The sequence below is a fragment of the Metarhizium album genome (assembly GCF_000804445.1).
Source record: "Metarhizium album ARSEF 1941 chromosome Unknown scaffold_2, whole genome shotgun sequence".
NCBI lineage: Eukaryota > Fungi > Ascomycota > Sordariomycetes > Hypocreales > Clavicipitaceae > Metarhizium > Metarhizium album.
In genome coordinates, this window is record NW_024467576.1 from 1,454,352 (window position 1) to 1,477,083 (window position 22,732).

Genomic DNA, 22,732 nt, shown 5'->3' on the forward strand with positions numbered 1-22,732 from the left:
TCCGTTTGGAATTCAGACTAGATGATTAGTACTTGCTACACTCGGGACTTGGGACTTGCTATGGGCGGATAGATGGATAGATGGATAGATTGGATGGATGGTCGGGTCGAGAGGCGACGGTAGATTGAAGTTGCAGTCGAGTTGTTGACAATGACCTCCGATGATCACCAGACGTTCGTGATCTTCATGCTGAAAACGTGTAGGATGAGCGGCAGTGAGAAGATGTGCCCCGGCTCATCCGCCCGCCGCAGACGCAGATGCCCGGACGCCACGCCAAACGGGTCAAGATTGATTCAGATCACATTCACGATGATGAAGTGGATGCATCGGGTCGTCGGGGATTTGCATACCAAGCGCTCCGACTTCCGAGACCTTGCAACCGCTACCTGTAGTGGCACTGCCTACGGAGTACCAAGAACATTAAGTAAGTACCTAGGTAGGTACTTAAGTTAGGTAGATAGGTACTTCGGTACCTGGAGCTGCGATAAATGTAATGTAGCTCTATGTAAATAGGGAAATTGCTAGGACTTCTACTATAACTACTATTTCTTAGTACGCTTATGTATCTCTTATATCTAGGTTTCCTATTAGTTGACATCCTTGTTCGATACGAAAGTGGCACCCTCGCGCATTTAAAGGGATGGGACAGCTCTGGAAGCGACATGCATGTGTGGAGCGCCAAGTAGTACTACCGAGTAGCACCGTAGTACGTAAGTACTAGTTAGTATACGGATGTACTTCTCCAAGAACTTGGCAGGTGCGCCAGATCTAATCGATTGGAAGGATCGGTCGACAGGCACCGTAACCCATCATCACCCATCGCCCGTCTTGGTTTCAGCCCCCATTTCTCGACATGACGATGCAAACGGACGAAAGAAATGGCTCAACCTTTACGCACGAACACGACCTTCTGTACGAAGTGCCTGAGTAGTTGCTTCAGGGCCAACGGCCAACCTGTCCGCTAAACCACCTGACGAGCGGACGCGCCCCTCACAGCTGGAGCGGAGCATCTGATCGCCACGACTTCGCTACGACCTCCCAGACAGGGCGGCCTAGCATGCAACTCGCAGGACGGACTCGCTGTGCGCTTGACGCCGACACTCCCCTCCTTTAACATCTGGGTGTGGCTTGAAGATCCAGTCTTTTCATATTTGAAGTCTGCGTCACAAAGACTTGGTACTTTGACCAGCGCGCTAAGTGCGCAGCGACGGCCCGGTACCCGCTGTTCGAGCCCCATTCTGCTTTCCCTCGCTCCAACCTGACAACCGGCCGTTTTTCTTAAAAACTGAGTGTCCCCGAGGCTGAATTCACTCCCTCATTCGTACAGAGTTGTACTCCTCGGGGTTTCTTTTTTTCCTTCCAAAGGCGACAATAGTCTATTGCCTGTAACATTATAACAAGATGGCGCCTCGACCAATTTTCACAATTACGCACCCGCGCGCGTGTTCCACCGCCTTTGAACGGGTAAGTACTCGAATCTGTGTTTTTGCGACCGCTACCTTCTAATAACATGATTCCAGGTCTTCATGACCCGCAGAGACGAATTGGCTAGCCAGCATGAACCTTTTGGCGACGCATACTACTTTGGTCCGGAATGCGTCAGTGAGCGTTTCAAGGACGACCCTGCTCGCCGCAAAGGAAGTGGTGTATCGGACGCCACGTTCAAGAGCGTACTGGAAGGATTCGATGAGGTGACCCGACAGGTTCGCGCTCTTCCGTGTGCAAATCTGTGTTCTTCCGCCCGAGTTTCTGTTTTTTAACGTCGTGGTTGGCGGAACGTGAATGGCAAGAACAAGATCTCTGTGCCATTTGAGCAAGACTTGGTCCGGTCATGATGCCACCACCAAAGGGGCTGATACCAGAAGGTAAATACCTCAAGTGAGGTGGAGGATGCTCTGGAGTTCCGGCTCGCATCGGGCTGATCAGGGTCCGCTTTTGTTCCTCCGGCTGTACAACAAGCCCATGTGTTGCGTTGCGTTGCGTTGCGCGTCGTGACGGGACGTAGCAGTAGTTGCATTTCCATATCCGCTCTCTTCGGTCTGCCTCGCATGAAGTTGCATCGACGCCCTGGCCAGCAGGAAAACGATTTCCCCTCTCTGCTCTTATCTCGCATATACTATGCAAGATTTGACACCAGGGTTGGGCCTGTGATGATTCTCGAATAGGCAAATTTGGGCTCGCTGTTACGCCACCAATCTTCGAACACAAGGTCCAGCGACTGATACTTACCATGACATCCAGGGCAAACGCGTTTTCATCAAAGACATGGCCTACTATCTCTTCCCCGCCCCCGGCGAGAAGACCCGAATCGCAGCATCTCTTGGCGGCGGTGAGGAACCAAACAACCCCACCGTTATTCCTCTCGATATGCTCAAGAAGTTTCATTTTACCTTTCTCATTCGCCACCCTCGTCGCTCCGTCCCCTCCTTCTGGCGATGTTGTATCCCGCCGCTGAGAGAAGTCAGTGGGTTTGACTACTTTTTGCCCAGTGAGATGGGATATGAGGAGCTTGTCAGGTTTCTAGACTGGGCTATCGAAAGCGGTCTCGTTGACAAGGATCGACTGACAGTTGTTGATGCCGACGATCTGCTTGACAACCCAGAGGCTATGATCCGCAAGTACTGCGAGAGAACGGGACTCGTGTTCGACCTGAGCATGTTGAAGTGGAACGATGCTGACCAGGAGCATGCTCAGAAGTTGTTTGCGAAGTGGAATGGCTTTCATGATGATGCTCTCCAAAACAGGGAACTCAAGGCAAGAACACACGCTCAGGTACGGTATAACACAAGGAAGGGACAGAAGAATAATACGTGGCTTTACAAGCTAATCACGCCCAGAAAACACTGACCGTTGAAGCCGAAAATAAAGACTGGGAAGCCAAGTACGGAAAGGAGGCCCAGGAGATCATCCGCAAAACAGTCGATGCCAACATTCCTCACTACGAATACCTTAGGCAGTATCGCATCAAGCCACAATGAGCACAGGCTGGATACAGGACCCAAGGAAAGGGAAGTGATAGGGCCATCAAGGTACCAGGATGCGAATTGTTCCTGGCATATGCTCCGGCAGAGGCTTGACTTTACATATGGTACATGGATGACCAGCAACATCTATATGTTGGTACAATTACATTCCAGCAGCGTAGGGCTGCTGTTGGAAGCGGCGGATAGACATCGGCTCTCCTTTCATTTCCACGTGGCTTCGGCGACTATGTCTTCTCCTCATTTGTCCCGATCAAAGTTGGACACCACTTCTGCCTGCACAGCAACGTCTGAGAGTTCTCCTTCCTGAACGGCAGTTTAGACGAATGCCGCCCTAGGCCGTAGACTCCGCCTCGTTCCCAGAAGTGTAGGCTGGCTCATCCAAGAGCCCGTGCGTGACGTTCTTGGACCACGCCTCGGCGTAGTCCTTATCCTGATCGTTCGCCCAGCTAATAGAAACCTGAACAAGATGAGGCTGACCGTCGGTAACAGAGTTTGCTGTAGCGATTGCGTTCCCGTTTCCATAACCGGCCAAAACAGCCGCCATGTCAGCAATAGAATTTGTCTTTTGCGCGTTTAATGCAATTCCTCTTTCCGCTTTGCTTCGCACCGGCTTGTACTCGTTCCCCGCAGCCTTTTCGTCCGCAATTCTCTTCTCGTCTGCGGCAGTAAATTCTTGGGCCGACTTGTATCGAAATGCGTCGGTCCAAGACACCTCGTGCAGGTGCTTCAATTCGCGTAGTCTCTGGTAGACGGAACGCCCGACGGCCCCCCGGCCCTTGGGAAACTGAATCAAGGCCATTGGGGACCAGTAGTCTTTTCGGAGCTTGGCTGGCTTTGTCTTTTTGCCGTTGAAAGGCAGCTGCTTCAGTGCGTGGAATCCCTGCGGCGGCACCTGTCAGCATGAGCGAATTGGGAAAGTGAGGCGCCTGGAAGAGGTCAGATTGAATGACGTACGTCCAGCCTCTCCTCAAAAGAGTAGATTATTTGGTCGGATCTCCGGTGTCGAAAAACCCAGATCTTTTCTCCGTGGCCTTCGGGGCCCTGGCAGGCCTGGCTTCGACCCGTGTGCGCTTGACGAAGATAGGTGCGCAGTGTACTTGACCACCGGCCAAGCCGGGGTCGTGATGTCGTGTTCATCGCGGTCGGGGGTTCGCTGAACTCGAGTTTCGATACGGCGTCGACACGACTGGGCATGCCGAGTCAAGCTCGAAAATCGAGGCGTCCCCGTCCCCCCGGGGCTGGCGCGCAGTCATGTGATCATCGGAGCCTGAAAAGTGATTGCCAGGCCGGTGGTTCTTGTGCGAGGTGCCCCGTAATAACGGCCGGGGGTCGGGCTGCAGGCCAGGCGATGGGGTAGGCGGCGCTGTCCAATGAGAGAGGGGCAGCGCCCCGCGATACGAGTGACATCAGCGTCACATCACGAAGCCTCGCCAAGCTTCTGGTGGCTTCTGGCAAGCTGTCCAGGGACTCCAGGCCGCCCAAGCAGCTTCCAGCAGTTGCCAGCTCGCCTCCCTGCGCAGAAAGAGCTCTTTCTTGGCCCACACAGCCCAACGACAGATATAATATCTCCAGCCTGGATACTGAATCAAGTTTGACCTCTTGTTTCTTTTTTTCTCAATCAGACTTCAGACATCTAATACCCACGTTTTGTTCGTCGCTTTGCGCAAGAAGCTGAGCTTTTCGCCAAGTCGATCACACGCCGCACAGCTTTCACCACCACACACCGTGACATTTTCCGTCTACACATACACAAGAAGCTACGATGACGTCCCGCATGGATTTTACAGACCGGGCTCAAAAGGCTGTCGAAGACGCCATGAGCCTGGCTGAGCAGTACGCCCATTCACAGCTTCTCCCAGTCCATCTTGCCGTCTCGCTGCTGGAGCCGCCAGTCGACCTCTCAAAAGACCAACAAAATGCACCTCAAAACCCCACCGTCACACTTTTCCGACAGGTCATCGACAAGGCTCACGGCGACCCTCAACTCTTTGATCGTGCCCTGAAGAAGACTCTCGTCCGGCTTCCGAGTCAAGATCCCCCGCCAGAGCAGGTCTCCCTGGCGCCCTCCTTCCATGCCGTCTTGAGGAAAGCCATGGAATTGCAAAAGGTCCAAAAGGACTCTTACATCGGCGTCGACCATCTCATTACTGCTCTGGCCGACGATCCCTCGTTGCAGGCGCCGTTGAGAGAGGCCAGCATCCCCAAGCCGAAGCTGGTCCAAGACGCCGTGCAAGCCATCCGAGGCACGAAGCGGGTGGACAGCAAGACCGCCGACACTGAACAAGAAAACGAGAACTTGGCCAAATTCACCATCGACATGACTGCCATGGCCAGAGACAAGAAGATTGATCCCGTCATTGGTCGCGAAGAGGAGATCCGACGAGTGATTCGAATCTTGTCTCGACGCACAAAGAACAACCCTGTTCTCATTGGAGAGCCCGGCGTCGGTAAGACTACTGTTGTCGAGGGTCTTGCACAGCGAATGGTCAACCGAGATGTGCCCGACAACCTGAAGCACTGCAAACTGTTGTCTCTGGATGTCGGTGCGCTTGTTGCTGGGAGCAAGTACCGCGGTGAATTCGAAGAGCGAATGAAGGGAGTCTTGAACGAGATCCAAAACTCCAAAGACATGATTGTGCTCTTTGTCGACGAAATCCATCTGCTTATGGGTGCTGGTTCCTCTGGCGAAGGCGGCATGGATGCTGCCAATTTACTCAAGCCCATGCTTGCCAGAGGGCAGCTTCACTGCATTGGTGCGACTACCTTGGCCGAATACCGAAAATACGTTGAAAAGGATGCCGCTTTTGAGCGGCGATTTCAGCAAGTCATTGTCAAGGAGCCCAGCATAAACGAAACGATATCAATCCTGCGAGGTCTGAAGGAAAGATACGACAGACATCACCGCGTTACAATCCTTGACAGCGCTCTGGTTGCTGCCGCCAACCTCGCAGCTCGGTACCTGACTTCCCGCAGGATGCCGGATTCCGCCATTGATCTGGTTGACGAAGCCGCAGCTGCGGTTCGCGTCGCTCGCGAGTCCCAGCCCGAGGTCATCGACTCCCTTGAGCGCAAGCTCAGGCAGCTCATGATTGAGATTGCGGCTCTAGAGAAGGAAAAGGACGAAGCATCCCAGGTACGTCTTCAGCAGGCCAAGAAGGATGCCAAGAACGTCGAGGAGGAGCTGCAGCCTCTGCGAGAAAAATACCAGAACGAAATCAAGCGAGGCGAGGAGATCCACCAAGCCAAGCTCAAGCTTGATGAATTAGAAAAGCGGTTGGAGGATGCCATGAACATGGGCGACAATGCAAAGGCTGCCGATATCAAGTACGGGGCCATTCCTGAGCAGCAAGCAACCATCAAGGAGCTCGAAGCCCGCAAGGCCGCGGCAGATGCTGCTCTCAACGCCTCTGGCGGCGAAGCCGCGACAGCCATGGTCACGGACATTGTCACAGCCGACCACATCAACGAGATCGTCGCTCGTTGGACCGGCATTCCTGTTACCCGACTTCGCACTTCCGAGAAGGAAAAGCTCATCAACATGGAGAAGGTGCTCGGGAAGGTCGTCGTCGGTCAGAAGGAGGCAGTTAATTCCGTTGCCAACGCCATTCGTTTGCAGCGATCTGGCCTCTCCAATCCAAACCAGCCCCCCAGCTTCCTCTTCTGCGGTCCCTCCGGTACCGGCAAGACGTTGCTCACCAAGGCCCTCGCCGAGTTCCTCTTCGATGACCCCAAGTCCATGATTCGATTCGACATGTCAGAGTACCAAGAGCGACACGCACTCAGCCGCATGATTGGCGCACCTCCCGGGTACGTCGGCCACGATGCCGGTGGTCAGCTCACCGAGGCTCTGCGTCGAAAGCCGTTCTCGATTCTCCTCTTCGACGAAGTCGAGAAGGCCGCCAAGGAGATCTTGACCGTACTCCTCCAGCTCATGGACGACGGCAGAATCACCGATGGCCAAGGCAGAGTCGTCGACGCCAAGAACTGCATCGTGGTGATGACCTCCAACTTGGGTGCCGAGTACCTCTCTCGGCCGGGCACAAAGGACGGCAAGATTGACGCCTCAACCCGCGAACTTGTCATGAGCGCGCTTCGCAACTACTTCCTCCCCGAGTTCCTGAACAGGATCAACTCGGTCGTCATCTTCAACAGGCTCACTCGCAGGGAGATCCGAAAGATTGTGGATCTCCGCATCAACGAAATCCAGAAACGCCTCGAGGACAACGGGCGCAAGGTCAAGATTGACGTGTCCGACGAGGCCAAGGACCACCTGGGCAACGCTGGCTACTCGCCTGCCTACGGTGCTCGGCCTCTTGCCCGCCTGATTGAGAAGGAGGTCCTGAACAAGTTGGCCATCCTCATTCTGCGAAACAACATCCGCGATGGCGAGGTTGCCCGGGTGGAGCTCATCGACGATAAGATCACGGTGTTGTCGAACCACCCCGACAGCGAGATGAGCGACGATGATGACATGATGAAAGACGAGGACGATGCCGTCGACGAGTTGGTCGGAGACGACATGGATGAAGATATCTATGACTAAGTTGAGCGGCCAAGTGTGGCGTTGCGTTGTATCTCTGGCATGGGCATGGGCATGGTGCAGGCATTGACGGGAGGCTCTACTGATTGCGAAAAGGCGGGGCGTTTTGAGAATTTTCCAACTCAATCAAGTGTAACTTGGTAGATACGTACTATGGTTTCGTGAATACCACAAAAGTCTAGTCTATCCTATGACCCGGGACGTTTCGTCGTCGCCTCCACATCCGCCTCGTGAATGCAACTAGATGTCTGCCTAGCTGGATGCTATTAAGCTATAAATCGTGCTGTCATGTACGTGTGTGTATATCCATATTATTATGGCCAACTCAGTTTCCAGGCAAGCCTAATAAGATAGGATCGTCCCCTACCCATCCAAAGTCGTCCATGAACAAGGACCAATCTACATCCTGGATCGGGTCCGAAGACACGTTTCTTGGCTGTGCCGGGCTACTGTCAGATTGCGTACTTGGGGTGCAGTTTGCCCATCGGCCCTCTAAACGTTCGAGTTAGCGGGTTGATCTCCGTTTGCCGCCGTTTCCAGACTCGAGAGAGGCGGTCGATACTCACGCATCAGTTCCAGCGTCTTGTTAACCCTGTCTGTGCTATTCCGGGCGTCTCGCAGAGCCGTGCGGAACTTGTTCAGACACCAAAAGGTGACTCCTGCAGACGAGCGATCGGGCCTTGCGCCGGGGGCCGGGCCAAAGCTCGGCACCAGGTTGCGTATGCTCCAAAAGGTCTCGGTGATGATGCTCACGCGGTGGGCGAGGTCCGCGTCGCGCACCGAGGTGCGGAGGAGGGCGCCGCAGGCCTGCTGAACGAGGTGCTGGGCGTCGGGCTCGTTCATGACTGGCGAGCAGTCGGAGTGCAGAATGGAGACGATGATGCAGGCGGCGTCGATGTTGGTTCTGGTGACCCATTGCGGAGCGTGGGTGAGAAACTGAGTGCGGGATTCGAGGTCGAGGCTGTGCGCGACAAAGGAGCGCGCCGTGTTGAAGACTCGCACGGCGTGGGACTTTATCGACGGCACGGCTGTGTTGGGCGGCGCTATGAAGTAGCATAGCTGGATTTCGAGCTGTGCTGCCAGCAGGCAGAAGCGGGATATGTCTGGGAGCTGTCAGATACGTTTGAGACGAGGAACAAAGGCCGGGAGGGGGATATGTACCTGAGTCGTGTTTGGTAATGAGTGGTTTGAGAGACTCGAATTCCGTCTCCCACAATGCGACTTCGGATTCGTGGACGCCACCACGGGCCGTGATTTGAGTAAACATGCTCGTGTGGAAGCGGTTGAGGAACCGTTGGACATCGTGCATAATTATGAGGTCGACCCACTGCGATACGTCGAGGGCTGCTTTGACCCTGGCGTCGCTGTGCTGTATCGAAGGCGGCGGGATGCCCATGCCGCAGGCAGTTCTGCCATTGGCGTTAGTCAGGCGTGTGTAATGGTGGCTGTTTGAGATTGAGGGGAGGATAAAGGAGCACACCGTTGTGAAAGCATGCAGCACGCTAGCCATGTGGAAGAAGCCTCTTCGTCCGTGGCTTGGAAGTTCTGGCGCAGGCCGAGGAGAAATTGAGGATTCCTCCCTTGACCGGTGTGACATCCCAGCCCCAGCGCTGTGGTTGTCGCTATGGCGGCAAAGGTTGGCGAGGGATCTGTTATGAAGCGGATATTGGGCATCGGCCAGGTGCACATGATTAAGAGGGCGTGGACGGCATCAAAGTCCAGGGCGGGCGCCGATGACATTGTCCAGATGTTTCCCTCCAGGTGATCTGTCAGCAAGGGGAGGAGGGCGCGATCTCGGGCATAGCGTCGACAGGCGACGTAGATGACGAGCCAGAAGAGGGTTTGGTTTGCTTCGTAGCATTCGTCCGGGTCCCTTTTGCGCAGGACCGGCAGGAATCGATGAAAGTGTTGGAGGTAGCTACAGAAGTTGTGTGAGCGAGTATCTGGAAAGGAAAAAAAGAAAGGAGAGACCCTCATTAAAGGAAACTGACTTGGTAAAGTACCAATCGACATCATCACCCGATACAATGTGGTTTCCCAAGACACGCGCCTCCGCGGGACCGGTTTTCAGACGCCGCTCAGAGCTCTGCGCAGAGCGTCCTTGGCTGGTCGACGATTCCGGCCGAGCGGTTGCGGCCTGCGGTGCCGTCGTCGACGTGTTGATGACGGCGGCAGCGGATGCAGTTCCCTGGTCTGGTTGCAGAGCAGCGATGGCGGCGCGCGGGCTCGGCTGCGTCCAGACGGCGTCGGGCTGCACGACTTGCTTGATGCTCCTCAACTCCTGCTCGAGTTGTTCTAGCTTGCTGTGACGGGTGGCTAAGTCAACGTATGGACATGGATGAAGCGAGTGTGTCGTCGCGTGTCGGCGACTCGCAACTCGGCAAGCATCAATCGACAAGCTGAAAGCCACACGATGTTGCCAACGACCAACGCCAAAGGGACCATGGTCCGTCAAGAGCCGGCGTACCTTGTTTTGGTGACTCTCTTGTGAGACTTGTCAACCACGCACGATATCTGGAGTTTGGCACATCGTTGGCATGGCTGGCCGCCAACCGGACTCGTTCTGCATCGCACCTTGACCCAGCCCGCCGCCGCAGGGCACCGCGTTAGCCATCCGTCGACCCCATCGTCGGCCGGAAAAGGTCTCTCTCACTTTGGAATTGCGGCAATTGACGCACGCTACGTTGCGTCTTGTTCTGTTGTCAGGGCCGTTGCCGTGACCGTGGCCGTGACCAGGGGTCGAAGCAAACACATCCACCGAGGGCGGCGTCGGCGACATGCTCACTTTGCATGGGTATTCGAACCTCCAGGCGCGGATCCTCTCTTTGGTTTTCTTTCTTTCTTTCTTTCTTTCTTTCTTTCTTTCTCTCTTTGTCTTTGTTTTTTTTTGGTCTAGTAGATTGTCCTCCAAGTTGCTCCGATTATTCTGAATCGGAGAGCATGGGCGCGGGCTGTTGTTGAGCCAGACTGATCAGACTGGAGTGACATGGCGCGCGGCCGCTCTTTCCGCCGTCTCCTCCTTCTTGTCCTGGGACGGAGGGGCGAATGGGAGAAAAGGAAAGAACGACAGACGGCAGGCTGAAGATAACATCAACAACAACAACAACAACGACAACAACAACAACAACAACAACAACAACAACAACAACAAAAAAGGAAAATCAAATCAAATCAAAAATCAAAAGATGCCGGCCCCTACCGTCACCTGCCCGTTGTCTTTTCAGAAGGTCAGTCTTTCTTTTTCTTTTTCTGCTTGGCTGGGTAGGATGGATTTTCCCAAAAGCCAAAAACGTTCAAAATATACTTTTAGCTGACTTTGAATGGCCGCTAAACCCGCGGTGAAGAACGACTTTCTTACGGAGTACCAGTCATCCCTGGTCACGTGGCTCCTCTCCGCAAACCAACCAGCAAACCATCCGGAGCCAGCGTCTCGTTCGACCTTTGTATTGGAGGTGCCATGATGATGGATACTCTGGCACGATACAGTCAACACCCATGTCTTACCATTCTTGAAGCCTTGCATCTTGCATGGATGGTCATGGCACGCATGTACCCTCGATGACGTGGCCTCTGCAACTAGACTAGACAGAGTCTTGATACCAACCAAGTCACCTGTGCCTGTTTCCCTAAGCGGTCTCGTGCCATTCCTGTTAGGTTTACCATAACGAAGTCAAATTAGTATAGCATTGCAATTGTGCCTTGATGCTACCGAAGCCGGACGAACCCCAAATCCATTACACATGAGACACCGAGAAACCTGCGTACAGTCAGTGTTTCTGCGCCCTCACTTCACTTGCTCTTCTTGCTCTCCTCTTGCACCTCGCCCGTCATGCTTTCATACCCGGATACTGCAAATACAGCAGCCAACTTCCACAACACCCATGCAAAACCCAGCGACACAGCTGCTGCAGTCCCAAACCCAACCAACGAGACTCCATGTTCTTTCAGAACCGGCACCGATATGGGCGCCATGATTCTGTTTCCCACAGCTGGCCGCGGCGTGGCGTGCCAAAAAACTGTATTGTCACTGAATAGCCCGTCATAACCTAGTCGGCTTCTGTCAAAAGGATTGTTGGATAGGTCGGCATTGGCGCCAAGCTCACATGCCCAGAACACCGCTGGGTAGGGGACCTCAATGTCGACTTTGCCGCTCGCAGACGGTTCGAGGTACCGGAGATGCAGAGGCACCTCGGCCGTCCAAGTTTCCGCCTCGTTGGAGCTGGGGGGTGCTAGTTGCAGCAAGACACTGGAGCCCCATTTTTTTGTGGTATATGCTGGTGCTTCCAAGTCAACAGGGAGGCTTGTGTATCTTGAAGCCGTCAAATTCTTGGACGCTAACAAGAGCTGGTCGGCAAACTGGTATCGATCCGCAAAAAGCGTCTTGGGGAGGGTGAAGTATGCATAGAGGCCGCATTCATCTTCTGTGGGTGGCGGTTTGTTCGAGCTCACTGTCAACCGCAAAGTTGGGTGGAGACCCGTGGGAGAGACAAACCGGGCTGAAAACTCAGCCTCGGTCGCGCGATGCCGTGATGGGAAACCAAAAAGTGTTCCTGAAGGCTTCTTGTTCTCGCCAAGAACAGAGAGCAACCCTGATACTCCGACTTCGTGAGGCTTTTGGTTAGGCGGCGCATCTTTGGAAAACATGCCCACCTCCGTTCGCCTAGTGGGAGAGCCGGAAACGCTGGTGCTTTGCTCACTCAACGGGAACAGTGACGAGACCCTCAAAGTTCGACGTGTCGAGTCCCACGAAATGTCCAGACTCACGGCATTGGACAAGGCTGCTGCCCGGCTCTGGCAAACAGTGTCTTCCTTGGGGCATATCTCCTTGGTAGCCCAGTTGATAAACGTCGTCAGATGCTCGAGTTCTTGATAAAAGGTGGCAGCTGGAGGGTCAAAAGATTGCCCTTGACCCTGTGTAGTAAACGACTACGACGCCATCAAGTCAGAGAATGACGAGCTTGGAAAAGTCACAGGTCGGAACCATAAATGACAAACCTCTGTGGACATGCAGTGTATCGAGCCAAAGGCTTGTAGAAACGCACATAGCCTCACTCTGGAAGCCAATCAACATTTGACACCCGGACAAGATGCCAGATGGCTCGAACAGGAGTTCATTACTCACAGGTCATGCCCAGCATTATCGGTAGCAGGTGTAGAAAATACATGAAGACCTGGCGACAGCCGTGACACAAACGGTTCTATCGCATCATGGGCCAGCTCGCTGGCCCACCGAATGCTGACATCTCGGTGACTGTGGAGGAGGCGGGCGAGCTCGGGCGGTAGCTCAGCGGCCTCGACTGTTAGCCTATTTTCTCGGGCCGCCTTCACCGATGGGCCGTGAAACTGGTCGGCGCTGATTGTAAGGATGTCTGGGTCAACGTCGGCCCCTTGGGCGAGGAAAAACGTGATTCTCTCCTTCATGCTGCTCCAGCTTGTGTGCCCCTGATATGAGGAGACTCAGACCATGCCAAAATCCGGGGCCGGTGAGATTTGGCTAGCGGGGGCTGCACAACAAGACGAGCGGCGTGTCCAGAGTAGAAAGGACGGAAACAAAGGACAGGCGTGCTCAGGTCTGAGCACCACCATTAGTACGAGGTTGAATTTGGGCGACACGACCGGTGGTTGCACCTGTCGACCATAGATGGTAGTGCGGGTTGACGGTTAATGCCTTGTCAGAGCCTCGTCGTCCCGGTCGTTCGAGTTGGAGGTCCGTCGTCGACATGGGAGGCGAAAAGGGAAAGGTGGATGAGGCGACGCGCCTGGTTGGCTGATAAGCGGCGAGGTGCCACCCTAGTAACTGGCAGGTCCCGTCCCGTCGCGGATGCTCCTTGACGGCGAGATGTCACCACCACAACCCCGCCAGTGCCGCCACCTCCCTAGGCGTCGATTGCGCTAGCGTGGTCCACTAGCTTTAGTTGATGCGAGCTAAAATTTCACCCGTGGCGGTGGCCCGGTCAGTGAGCTTCAGTGAGCTTCAGCGAGCGCTTAAGTGGGGCGACAGGTTTTCCCGGTTCGGAAACAGCAACCGGACGGGATGTCGATGTTTCCATGTCAACTGGCTGTTTTCTCACATCCGTCAGACAATGACGTCGAGGGCTTCCCAAGGTGCAGGTGTATAAGCCTGGCTCAAGGTATCAAGGTATGTGTAATGTTGCAACGAGAAAGATAGAAGATGGACAGAAATACAGCCACTGTTGACTGCATACCGTCACCAGTGGCAAGCATGGATTTGAGTTGCTGGGCCTTGATCGAGGCCGTCTAGGTGCCATGTCGAGAACCTCTTTCATGGTCGGTGATTAGCCAGCTTTTGAGAATGACATACTAGCTGACGCACTAGCTTGACAGATCTGATCAACTCGTTGGACTGATTGAAGCCTAAAGGCTCAGGTGACCTAATCAATGACTCGTTGACACGCACACACGCGCTCTTGATGTCCCATTGCAGTCTACCGCCATGCATCAAGGTCTTGCGAGTACTATAAAGACTCAACAGTCTCCCCCTAACTGAAATGTGCCAACTTGGCGCTCAGTGACGCAACACGTTGCCCTGCGAAAATGAAGCTGAATATCGTTCTGCTCGCCTGTGGTCTCACCGGCGTTGTTGCTGAGACACCACGTTTCTGGCAAGGAGTGAGTCGAGGTCGCTCCCTCGCAATTGACCCAAAGCACACAGGCTAAAACCCTTCCTTGCAGATGTGCAATCCAGACAGCCAAAAATGCTATTACAGGGAAAAATATGTGACCGACGTTGGAGAGACTAACCTGGAAACAAAATGGAGATGGCACCCTGAACGATGCAGCCCCTTCTTCCCGGTACGTCACTCAGATCGGATATCTTTGCTTATTCATTGTGTCTAGATGCTTGAATCCTTGGAACCGGGATAGGCTGACTCCAGGAATCCAAATGTTTAGTGCAGGAGTATTGGCCGTGGCTGCGTAAAGGATATCCAGAGGGGACAAACCGCCTGCACGTAGGCGCGTCACAATTTCCATGCCTGACAACCTGCGGGTAGGACAGTAGTCAAGGGAGTGCTCGCGTGCGGATGTCGCGATATTCTGGAATCTGCATGTCTGAGGACATGACTTCAACTGCAGTCTGGACTCTGGACCCTGCAGTAGGCACCTGGCTGATGAATCTCCACATCAACGTTGAGGTCTCTGCCATTGCCCGTCATCCAGTTTCGTCGTTGTCTGTCTTGCATTTTCCTCTCCAAAAGCAGCTGCATACGCCAGAGTCTAGGTTCTCTAGCAGATGTTGTTGGGCGGCACATTGACTGGCCGGCTTACAAACGCCAGTATATATTATCATACTTGAGTAAATGAGCGTGTATTGTTTTGCCGCCCACCAAGCACTTGGAGGTAGTGAGTTGTACTTGAGTATCTGAATATGAAAGTACTTAAGACGTTGGTCAGACACGTTCAAGTGCTTTGTCCCGGGTCCATGTGCCGAGGTACGTACCGAGAAGAACAAGAGGTACCTAGGAGGGTCAATTTGTGTATTGAGAACGTGCACCTCCCAAGTACTCAAGTAGCCAATACTGAATAATACTTCCTCAGCACGCCTCGCCAATGTTGACGACCTCTTTGGGCGAACAGGTGCCCCGGTCTAGCCGTTTTGGGGACCGAGGACCCCATCCATGCATCGCGGCCCGCTTCGTCGTCAGACGACGGGTCAACCGACGAGTCGGCCAACTCACAACTCGCCATGCGTACCTCTCTCAACCGTCAGGCTTCTTCCTGCCTCGAGCGCCTGAGCGACTCTAACGGGATTCCGCGTACAATGAGCGTGCGTCGTGTTCCTGGGATTTCTCTCCCTCGATAACGGCTGATGACCATCATCTCCTCGTTCCAGAGGGCATCGCAGCCCGGGACCACGAATCGCATATTTCGCACCAGACATGACGCAAAAAGGCAGCGGATTCAAGAGCAGCACCATGGAGGACCAGCAACCTTACTATACAATCCGCTCTCGGAGGCCTGCTGGTGGAAATGGGACGAGGCAAGGAGAGTTTCTCGTGCGTCCCTCGGCGCCTGTCTACTGAGCGTAGTTGTTCAGATGGCACTAACAAATGTCCCAATCTCAAGCCCGCGAGTGCATCTGTCGATGGATTCGCAAGATCGGCGACACACGAAATCAGCCGCACCAGCTTCCACGTGAAACATATCGGCGCTTTTGCCCGGAGACTCGAAGATGTTGGTTCACTCACCCACCAACGCTCCTTGCCTGCACATGTCGAGAGACTGACAGCAGACTTGCCCAGTCAGCAGCTCGGGCATTTCCAAACAGGGGCCGCACTTCGCAGAGGTACAAACAGGTCCAGGCGCTTCTCTTGCACTGGGGCTCCGATGACCTCTTTGTCCTTCCGGAACTGGAAGATCTTGAAAGGTGTCTTCGGCTGGACTATGCATTCGGAACCGATGTATTTGCCATACCCTCGGAAAACTCGCATTTGGAGCTGATGATGCGCGTTGGCCAACTCATCAAAGAATACGAGTCACAGGATACCCTTTTCCTGATTTACTACGGTGGACACGCACGCATTGATGAGTCAAGACAAAGCACTTGGTGCGCGTAAGTACCGGAATCACAACTTCACGTAACAGATTTCCCTAACCACGCACACGCACATGATTTAGAACCCGTCATGCGGAATCTCCATGGCTACAGTAAGTGCGTCTTTGAACTTGCCACATGGTCTCAAGTGCTCTGATGCCTACTTTCCCAGATGGTCCGCTATCCAGACATTGCTTGAGCGATCCAAGTCAGATGTTTTAATCCTCCTGGACTGCTGTGCTGGGGCTGCCAGCGCAACCTTTCCCAATGGTAACAGCATCACCGAGACAATCTCCGCTTCAAGTTGGGATGCCATTGCTCCAGATCCCGGGCGCTACTCTTTCACAAATGCTCTGATCGAGGTTCTTCAAGAATGGCGCCTACGAAGCTTCTCGGCTGCCATGCTTCACGCCGAGGTCTTGGCACGCCTCAAACATCCTCGTCCCATTACCATCAACGGCAAGCATTTCGAAGCACGGTCAACGCCGGTTCATTTCATGATGACGGCCAACCACAAAGCCCCCAGCATTGAAATGACACGATTACTCGCCCCCGAGAAAGCCACAGAGCCGATGGCCTCTGGTCACGCACCGTCAACACCAACAGGGCGAGCCGCGGACTCGGCGGATTTTGTTGCTGCTGAGCTCGTGCCAAGCGAGCCTAACGAGGACTCACCTCATGTCATGATATCCCTGGCACTTGAAGACGACCAGCGGCTCGATATCAATGCCTGGGAGCAGTGGCTGAATGCTTTCCCCGCCATGGCAAAGTACGTCAAGGTTCAAGGCGTCTTCAAGAGTCATTCGACCATGATGCTCCTTTCCATGCCCGTCATGGTCTGGGATCTCTTGCCTGAAGATCCCGCCGTATCATTTGTCGCATTCATTCGGTCCAATAACTTGGCTCTTCAGAAACAGCAACTACCCCAGCGCATGGTTGTCCCGTCCTCTGTCCGCCAACCCCAAGGAGAGCTCATCAACGACACGTCTTCTTTTGTTACTGGCGTGTCGGGTACAACAGTTGCTGCTACAGAGCACGTGTCTGTCCAGCCCCCCTTCTGGCTGGCAGCATATGGTTCCTCCTCAAGAGAGCCTGCGTATGGCAGCTCACGTATTGCGTCTGCAAGTCAACCGACCACGCCGGGGAGGCCAGCCTCTCCGCCATCTTCATCCCCAGGCAGTCTTCAGTGGTCAGTGAGACCAGTTGCTTCTAGCGCATCACTCACGTCCCTACAGCGGCAGGCAACCGGCCCCCCCGTGAGCGGCAGCAGCACCATGATTTCTCGGCAAATGGTCATGAATCAGCAGCAATCCATGAGAAGGACCACGTTCGGCGACAACGTCCCCGAGCCGAAGAAATTCGCCGCCCACGTGGAGCGGCGACTGGAAGAGTACTATCAGGAGGAGCCGCTGCCCAACGATGCCCAGAGTGCTTTTATAGCGTCAAATTTGGGCATTGAACCACGGCACCTCGAAGTGTGGTTCCATCATCGCCGGGAGAGGGATTCGATATCCCACAAACTCGCCACCATGAAGCTCAAGGACGCCGTATACGAGGCCAGCCACGGGCCGAGAATGATTCTAGCCGCCGATCTGAGCCGACTGCTGGAAATCGCCCTACCCGGAGACGCACTTCTATTTGACCTCAGATCACCTGCCGAATATGAGCGATCCCATATCTTCAGAGCAATCCATCTTCGCATTCCAAGAAGTGTCCTCCGGTCCGCGCCCCTCGAACTGATTGAGCGTGCCATCCCCGACGAGCAGGGAAGGAGACAGCTAACACAATGGCCCGCGGCCAAGTGTATCGTCTTCTACGGACGCGGGCTGGAATACCCCTGGGAGTGCCCGGTGGCCGACCTCGTCGCTCAAAAGTTGTGGAAACACGGCTGGGTGGGACGGTGTTTCATCCTACGCGGCCATTACCGAGAATTCTGCCAGTCCTTTGCCAAGCACATCGTCGGTGCCAAGATGACACAAGGTGCCGAGGATTGGGTTAGCGGCCAAGCCACAGTCCGGGCGACAGACACGGACAGGCAAACGATTGAGCAGCAGTACTCGGCTTGGCTGGACCGCGTAGAGAACGAGGACCGGGCACGTCCATTGTCCGCATCTCCCACACAGACGCTGGAGCGGTTTGAGGCGCTGGAGAGGCAGGAGAAGGACGTCGAGGCCGAGTTCAAGGCTCGCTGCGGCGCTCTGTTCGGAAAAGCCGCGGCCGGGGATGACCTGATTGCCAAGGCCAGCATGGTGGAATATCTTGACCGTGTGCTAGAGAAGCTGCGCTGCGTGCAGGATGTTCCGCCAACGTCGTTCCCCTCTCGCCTTGCAAAGTTGCCCTCGGAAGACTACGGCGAGGGATGCTTCGGCAAGCGACAAGAGCAGGACTTTGAGGCGGAGTACGTCGAGGTGATCAAAGACAGCCCGGCGGAGGTAGCGTCCGTCTCTGGAATCCCAGACTCCCCAGAGTCGAACTCGCCCGCGGATCACTCGGGCCTACGCGGGGGCGGCCTCCTGCACAAGATGTTCCGGAGGTGAAAACGCCACATGACTTTTCCATCTGTCTACTTGTATCCGCGCAGGTTGGGAACGGTGAGGGACTGACCATGCGATATGCAGAGGCGTTATGGCGTACGGGGTTGGTCTCTGTCACCTTGAGATCGATGCCACCCTGGGGAAAGGTTTACATTGCTACGCATCACACGTGAATAAGGGGTTTGCAAAATCTCAGCAGCACCTTTGTCTGGGCTCGGGAACGGGCCAAGTCTAGGATTGACGGAGCACTTTGACCAGCAGCTTCTTCAGGAGAGGCCATTTTGCGTCTGCTTTCGGAAGCTCATCACATCCTGCTGCTTCCCTACTGAGTCCGTTTATCCGCACTGCCGTGTGGTAGTCAATGCCTCCATGTGACACGGGTCTACTGTACAACGCCTCGCACACCGGTAGACATGGTGCTTTTCTCAAAAGGAACTGTCCTCGCGTAAGTCTATCGGTTTCCGGTGCCGGGTAGTCATACGTCGCACGCCTCTTCTGTGCTCGTACGACCTTGTTCCCCGGGCCTCGACGATTCTGGGCCACGTCCGCTTGCGAAATACGGCTCACAGTTATCTGGCACGCTAAATTTATCCACGCCCGACATATCAGCAAGCACCGCACGAGGCCTTACTTGTGTTTACTAGACTTGAGGCATCTTGGCACTGTAACACCTCTGTGGTCCTGTTCCCGCCACGGTGTGAGCGGCATCGGCCGTTTGTTCGCCACCAAAGCCCGCGGTCATATATGAAAGGAGCCGAGGCCAGATCCAGAGAGCCAGCAGGAGCAGCGCCTGGCTTTTCGGCGGTCTGCGTGGAGGTTCATCCATGACCGTCGCGATAGTCTGAAGCTGCAGACATGGACGTCACCACCGAAAGAGGGTGGGGGGAGGCGATGAGTGACGGCGCAGAATCAGGCGATGCAGCAAACATTTCACAGCGTCATTTCGTGCAGCCAGCCTGCAGCAGAATACTATCCGATCTGCCGTGGCATAATCTGCCGGCAACGTGAGCCGTGTTGACGTTTTAGTTGTGCGACTCTGCCGCTCCGCTCACGAGGAATGGCACATGGCATTGCGGCGTACAAGGCCGAGACCGAGAGTCTCCTGGGCTTCGGGAGCTGGTTTCTCTGGCTGCCTTTGGCTTTTCTATGGGGCAGGTGTGGTAGCACGGTGGCTATTCTGGTGTTGCGTGTGTTGATATAAAGGCGCTGCCGTTTCGAGTACGCCATGGACATCGCGGGACGAGGGGGGGCGATTCGTATTCCAGATATTCGCGGTAGAACCAGTTCTATACGATACAGGCAGTCGGCGGATGCGTGTGTTACATGAGGTACAACGCAGAATTTCAATTCAAGGGCGTCTCTTCGTCCGAGCAGAGCTGGGCGCACGACTTGCAGAGCGGGAGCCAAATCTGTAGTAAAGCATTCTCTCTCCACGTCAGACATAGCTCCGGATCGCAGGCCGAGGTAGACCAATGACAAAACAGATGGGACGGTCCGCTGGTCATCGTATTTTGGAATACCACGCAGGAGCTGTAGTGACTGTCGTGTAGAGAGTGAGAGTGTGCTTCGATACGCTTCACAAACCATGCCGCCACGGAGCCCGTATCTGCTGCCGACTCTGTAACCTGTCACGCTCATGCCTCCCTGTCTCTCACACACGTGAGCTCGTGTCAAAGTACACGTGTGACGATGCACGCGGTTCGATCCTTGACATGGCGCATGCTTGAAAAGGGGGGCAGAGGGCAAAATTGCCATCCTTTTGTGAGACGTTGCACGGGGATGAGATACACGACGCAGATACCGGTGTCGCACCAGGCTCTCTATTTATTGTTGTTTTTTCCGTCCTGCCTCTCCATTCCTCTGCTCCCTACCCAGAAGAAAGAGCATTTTTTTCACCTTGAATGGCTGCCTCATGCTCTCGAATGATTCCTGGCCGACAACTGCCACAGTCCAGTTCGCGTCGTTGCTCTAGACTGTGGTGTCACCACTCACACCAAGCACTTCGGCTGAAGTGTGTCATTCATGTCAAACGCTAGCTCGTCTGTATGCTTTGTGCTTGCTGAGTCGCTCGGTACTGTGACCATGTATTAGGGAGTCGCGGTGAATGCCCTTTGGGTCCAAGTTTCTGGTAGAGAGGAGAACTACCAGCCGAAGTTGACGAGAGCTCATCTCGCATTGTGACTACAACCCGTGGGAATCCATGTTTGTTACATCATTCTGCAACTCTCTGCCTACGCTTCGACTTTTCAGGGTTTGATCCTGGTTTGAACGAAGTGCATCCCCTGGGCGAGGAGAAACGAGAAACGAGACACAAGTCTGGGGCTGGCTTTCCTGCCTGGCGCGTTTACGACGTGACGTTTCGGCCGAGAAAGTTCCCTCCTGAATCGCGCGGATACGACGAGTGCCACTGACGAATGTTCGATGACGAGCACGTGAATGCTCCGTATGACTGAGGGAGACGGCGACGCCGTCGGGAGTCCTAGCGGCTCAAGCCTCTATAGACTCTGGGGACCGCCGATCGAAACGCGTTGCGCATTTGTCGAGTCAGTTCTGCCGAGACGCCAGCCCATCGGAAGCGGAATCTGAACAGGGCAGCTGGAAAACAGATCTGAGTTCCGACTAGCGAACGAACGCCACTGCGGCGTCGAGGACCGCAACAAGCCTCAGAGTGCAGAAAGACAAAGACCATCAGACTTGGACCCGCTGGGAGCTGCGGGCTCTGCTAGATAGCTGCCTCATCCAGGCAACGGGTCGTATTTCGGCCTGGGTTGCCCAAACGATTGCTGGCCCCCTTTGCCCCCTTCAGTCGACCTTGCGAGCAGCTGTCAAACACACATAAGTGGAGGCTTTGTCCAAGATTGGCCATGGTCTCTCTTGCGTAGAACTGCCGATTGCTGAGCGTGTGAGGGTGACGCCGTGCGTCGTCGCCGTGTGACCAGCGGAGGGATCACCAAGCGAGACAAAGTATCTGAGGTATTCCGTAGTTGCTAGTGGTGTTCATCCGAGCATTTTGAGCCCCCCTGATCCCCTTGAGGCCTCTCGCACCCCCCCCCCCCCCTCCTCCTGGGCATAGCACTTTGCAGATCGACTTGGGTGCACGTTCCCGGCCACCGCCAGGGCGCTTATGGTGGCTCTCGCCCCGTGGTGCAAGGTGAATGCTGTTGTGGGTCGAAAATGCTCGTCATTGGCCTCGTGAAGCAGATGCCGCTGAACATACAGCTTCTTTGTGTCCGGCACGAGTGCGTGGAGAAACAGAAACAGGCCATTCTCTCGTCAATGCGCAGTCAGCCACAGCATGTGGGATACACGTGTAGTCGAGACGCCTGCTTCCCGTCAGCCATGGTCTTATTGTTAGCAACAGCCAATTACCATTGACGGCGCTGAGCTGCAAGCGGCCAGCCTGGCTGCCCTCCTTTGAAACTGTGACATGGCATGAATGCTGGGGTAAGGTTGTAGCAGGGCGCCCGTCGTACAAACAGATTGTGTGTAATGACAGTCCCAAGAAATGCCTGTCGTACTAGAACTCACTAGGATCACCTAGGCCATCTATCGAATTCGGAGCATGGGGTGCCGTTGTCATCATGCTGACCAGGGTCGACTTGAGCTAGCTACAGCCAGTGCCTTTGGCTTTTTGGCTCGACCTGTGGCCAGGGATCATGTGAAACAAGCAGCGAAGACTTGTTTACACCAAGCGGCTACGTGCACCCTGTAATTTTGTGCCGTAGACTGGTGGAAATGGTACCGAGGCATTCGTATGGCAAGTCTCACCAGGACTTCCTTTTGGGAACGGGGACATATGAAGTTATAGAAGAGGCCAATAGCGGCGCACGATAACTTGACGGGTGTGGCTTACATGGCAGCATTGTGTACTCCGTACCTTTTGCACAAAGACCCAAAATATGTAACGCTCCCCGGCCGCATTTAGATCCAGTTGGACATTGCAAGGGAATCGGGAGCGTTTTTGTTTGTGGCATGTCGACTCGGTACATGCTATGGAGTCTGGCAACAGAATCTTCTCCGGAGGGCACGGGATACGTGCCCGCGGCCACAAGGTCTAGTATTCAGCTGACAACGCTCTGCGCATTTGCCAACTTTTTGCGGCAGATTTCTGGATCTAGCA

At 54.6% G+C, this 22,732-nt stretch overlaps 7 protein-coding genes across 7 annotated transcripts; 3 read left to right on the plus strand and 4 right to left on the minus strand.

The window, feature by feature from the left end:
• Positions 1–1,401: 1,401 nt before the first annotated feature.
• Positions 1,402–2,978, plus strand: MAM_01554 (uncharacterized protein; the record flags this gene model as incomplete). The annotated part of the gene is made up of 4 exons (XM_040820353.1): positions 1,402–1,464; positions 1,521–1,703; positions 2,242–2,772; positions 2,838–2,978. The coding sequence occupies 4 exons, from the start codon at positions 1,402–1,404 to the stop codon at positions 2,976–2,978; spliced, it is 918 nt and encodes a 305-aa protein (XP_040681841.1).
• Positions 2,979–3,315: 337 nt separating this feature from the next.
• Positions 3,316–4,178, minus strand: MAM_01555 (uncharacterized protein; the record flags this gene model as incomplete). Its single annotated transcript, XM_040820354.1, has 2 exons — positions 3,316–3,876; positions 3,939–4,178. The coding sequence occupies 2 exons, from the start codon at positions 4,176–4,178 to the stop codon at positions 3,316–3,318; spliced, it is 801 nt and encodes a 266-aa protein (XP_040681842.1).
• A 568-nt stretch (positions 4,179–4,746) lies between these two features.
• Positions 4,747–7,527, plus strand: MAM_01556 (heat shock protein 101; the record flags this gene model as incomplete). The annotated part of the gene is made up of 1 exon (XM_040820355.1): positions 4,747–7,527. One exon carries the CDS (start codon positions 4,747–4,749, stop codon positions 7,525–7,527), a length of 2,781 nt encoding a protein of 926 aa, XP_040681843.1.
• A 489-nt stretch (positions 7,528–8,016) lies between these two features.
• On the minus strand, positions 8,017–10,303 carry MAM_01557 (uncharacterized protein; the record flags this gene model as incomplete). The annotated part of the gene is made up of 5 exons (XM_040820356.1): positions 8,017–8,627; positions 8,686–8,933; positions 9,005–9,442; positions 9,516–9,827; positions 10,203–10,303. The coding sequence occupies 5 exons, from the start codon at positions 10,301–10,303 to the stop codon at positions 8,017–8,019; spliced, it is 1,710 nt and encodes a 569-aa protein (XP_040681844.1).
• Positions 10,304–11,313: 1,010 nt separating this feature from the next.
• On the minus strand, positions 11,314–12,531 carry MAM_01558 (protein pbn1; the record flags this gene model as incomplete). Its single annotated transcript, XM_040820357.1, has 2 exons — positions 11,314–12,450; positions 12,520–12,531. 2 exons carry the CDS (start codon positions 12,529–12,531, stop codon positions 11,314–11,316), a joined length of 1,149 nt encoding a protein of 382 aa, XP_040681845.1.
• A 111-nt stretch (positions 12,532–12,642) lies between these two features.
• Positions 12,643–12,945, minus strand: MAM_01559 (protein pbn1; the record flags this gene model as incomplete). The annotated part of the gene is made up of 1 exon (XM_040820358.1): positions 12,643–12,945. The coding sequence occupies one exon, from the start codon at positions 12,943–12,945 to the stop codon at positions 12,643–12,645; it is 303 nt and encodes a 100-aa protein (XP_040681846.1).
• Positions 12,946–15,422: 2,477 nt separating this feature from the next.
• Positions 15,423–18,615, plus strand: MAM_01560 (tyrosine-protein phosphatase non-receptor type 6; the record flags this gene model as incomplete). The annotated part of the gene is made up of 5 exons (XM_040820359.1): positions 15,423–15,539; positions 15,610–15,717; positions 15,786–16,096; positions 16,162–16,191; positions 16,251–18,615. 5 exons carry the CDS (start codon positions 15,423–15,425, stop codon positions 18,613–18,615), a joined length of 2,931 nt encoding a protein of 976 aa, XP_040681847.1.
• Between the last annotated feature and the right edge of the window lie 4,117 nt (positions 18,616–22,732).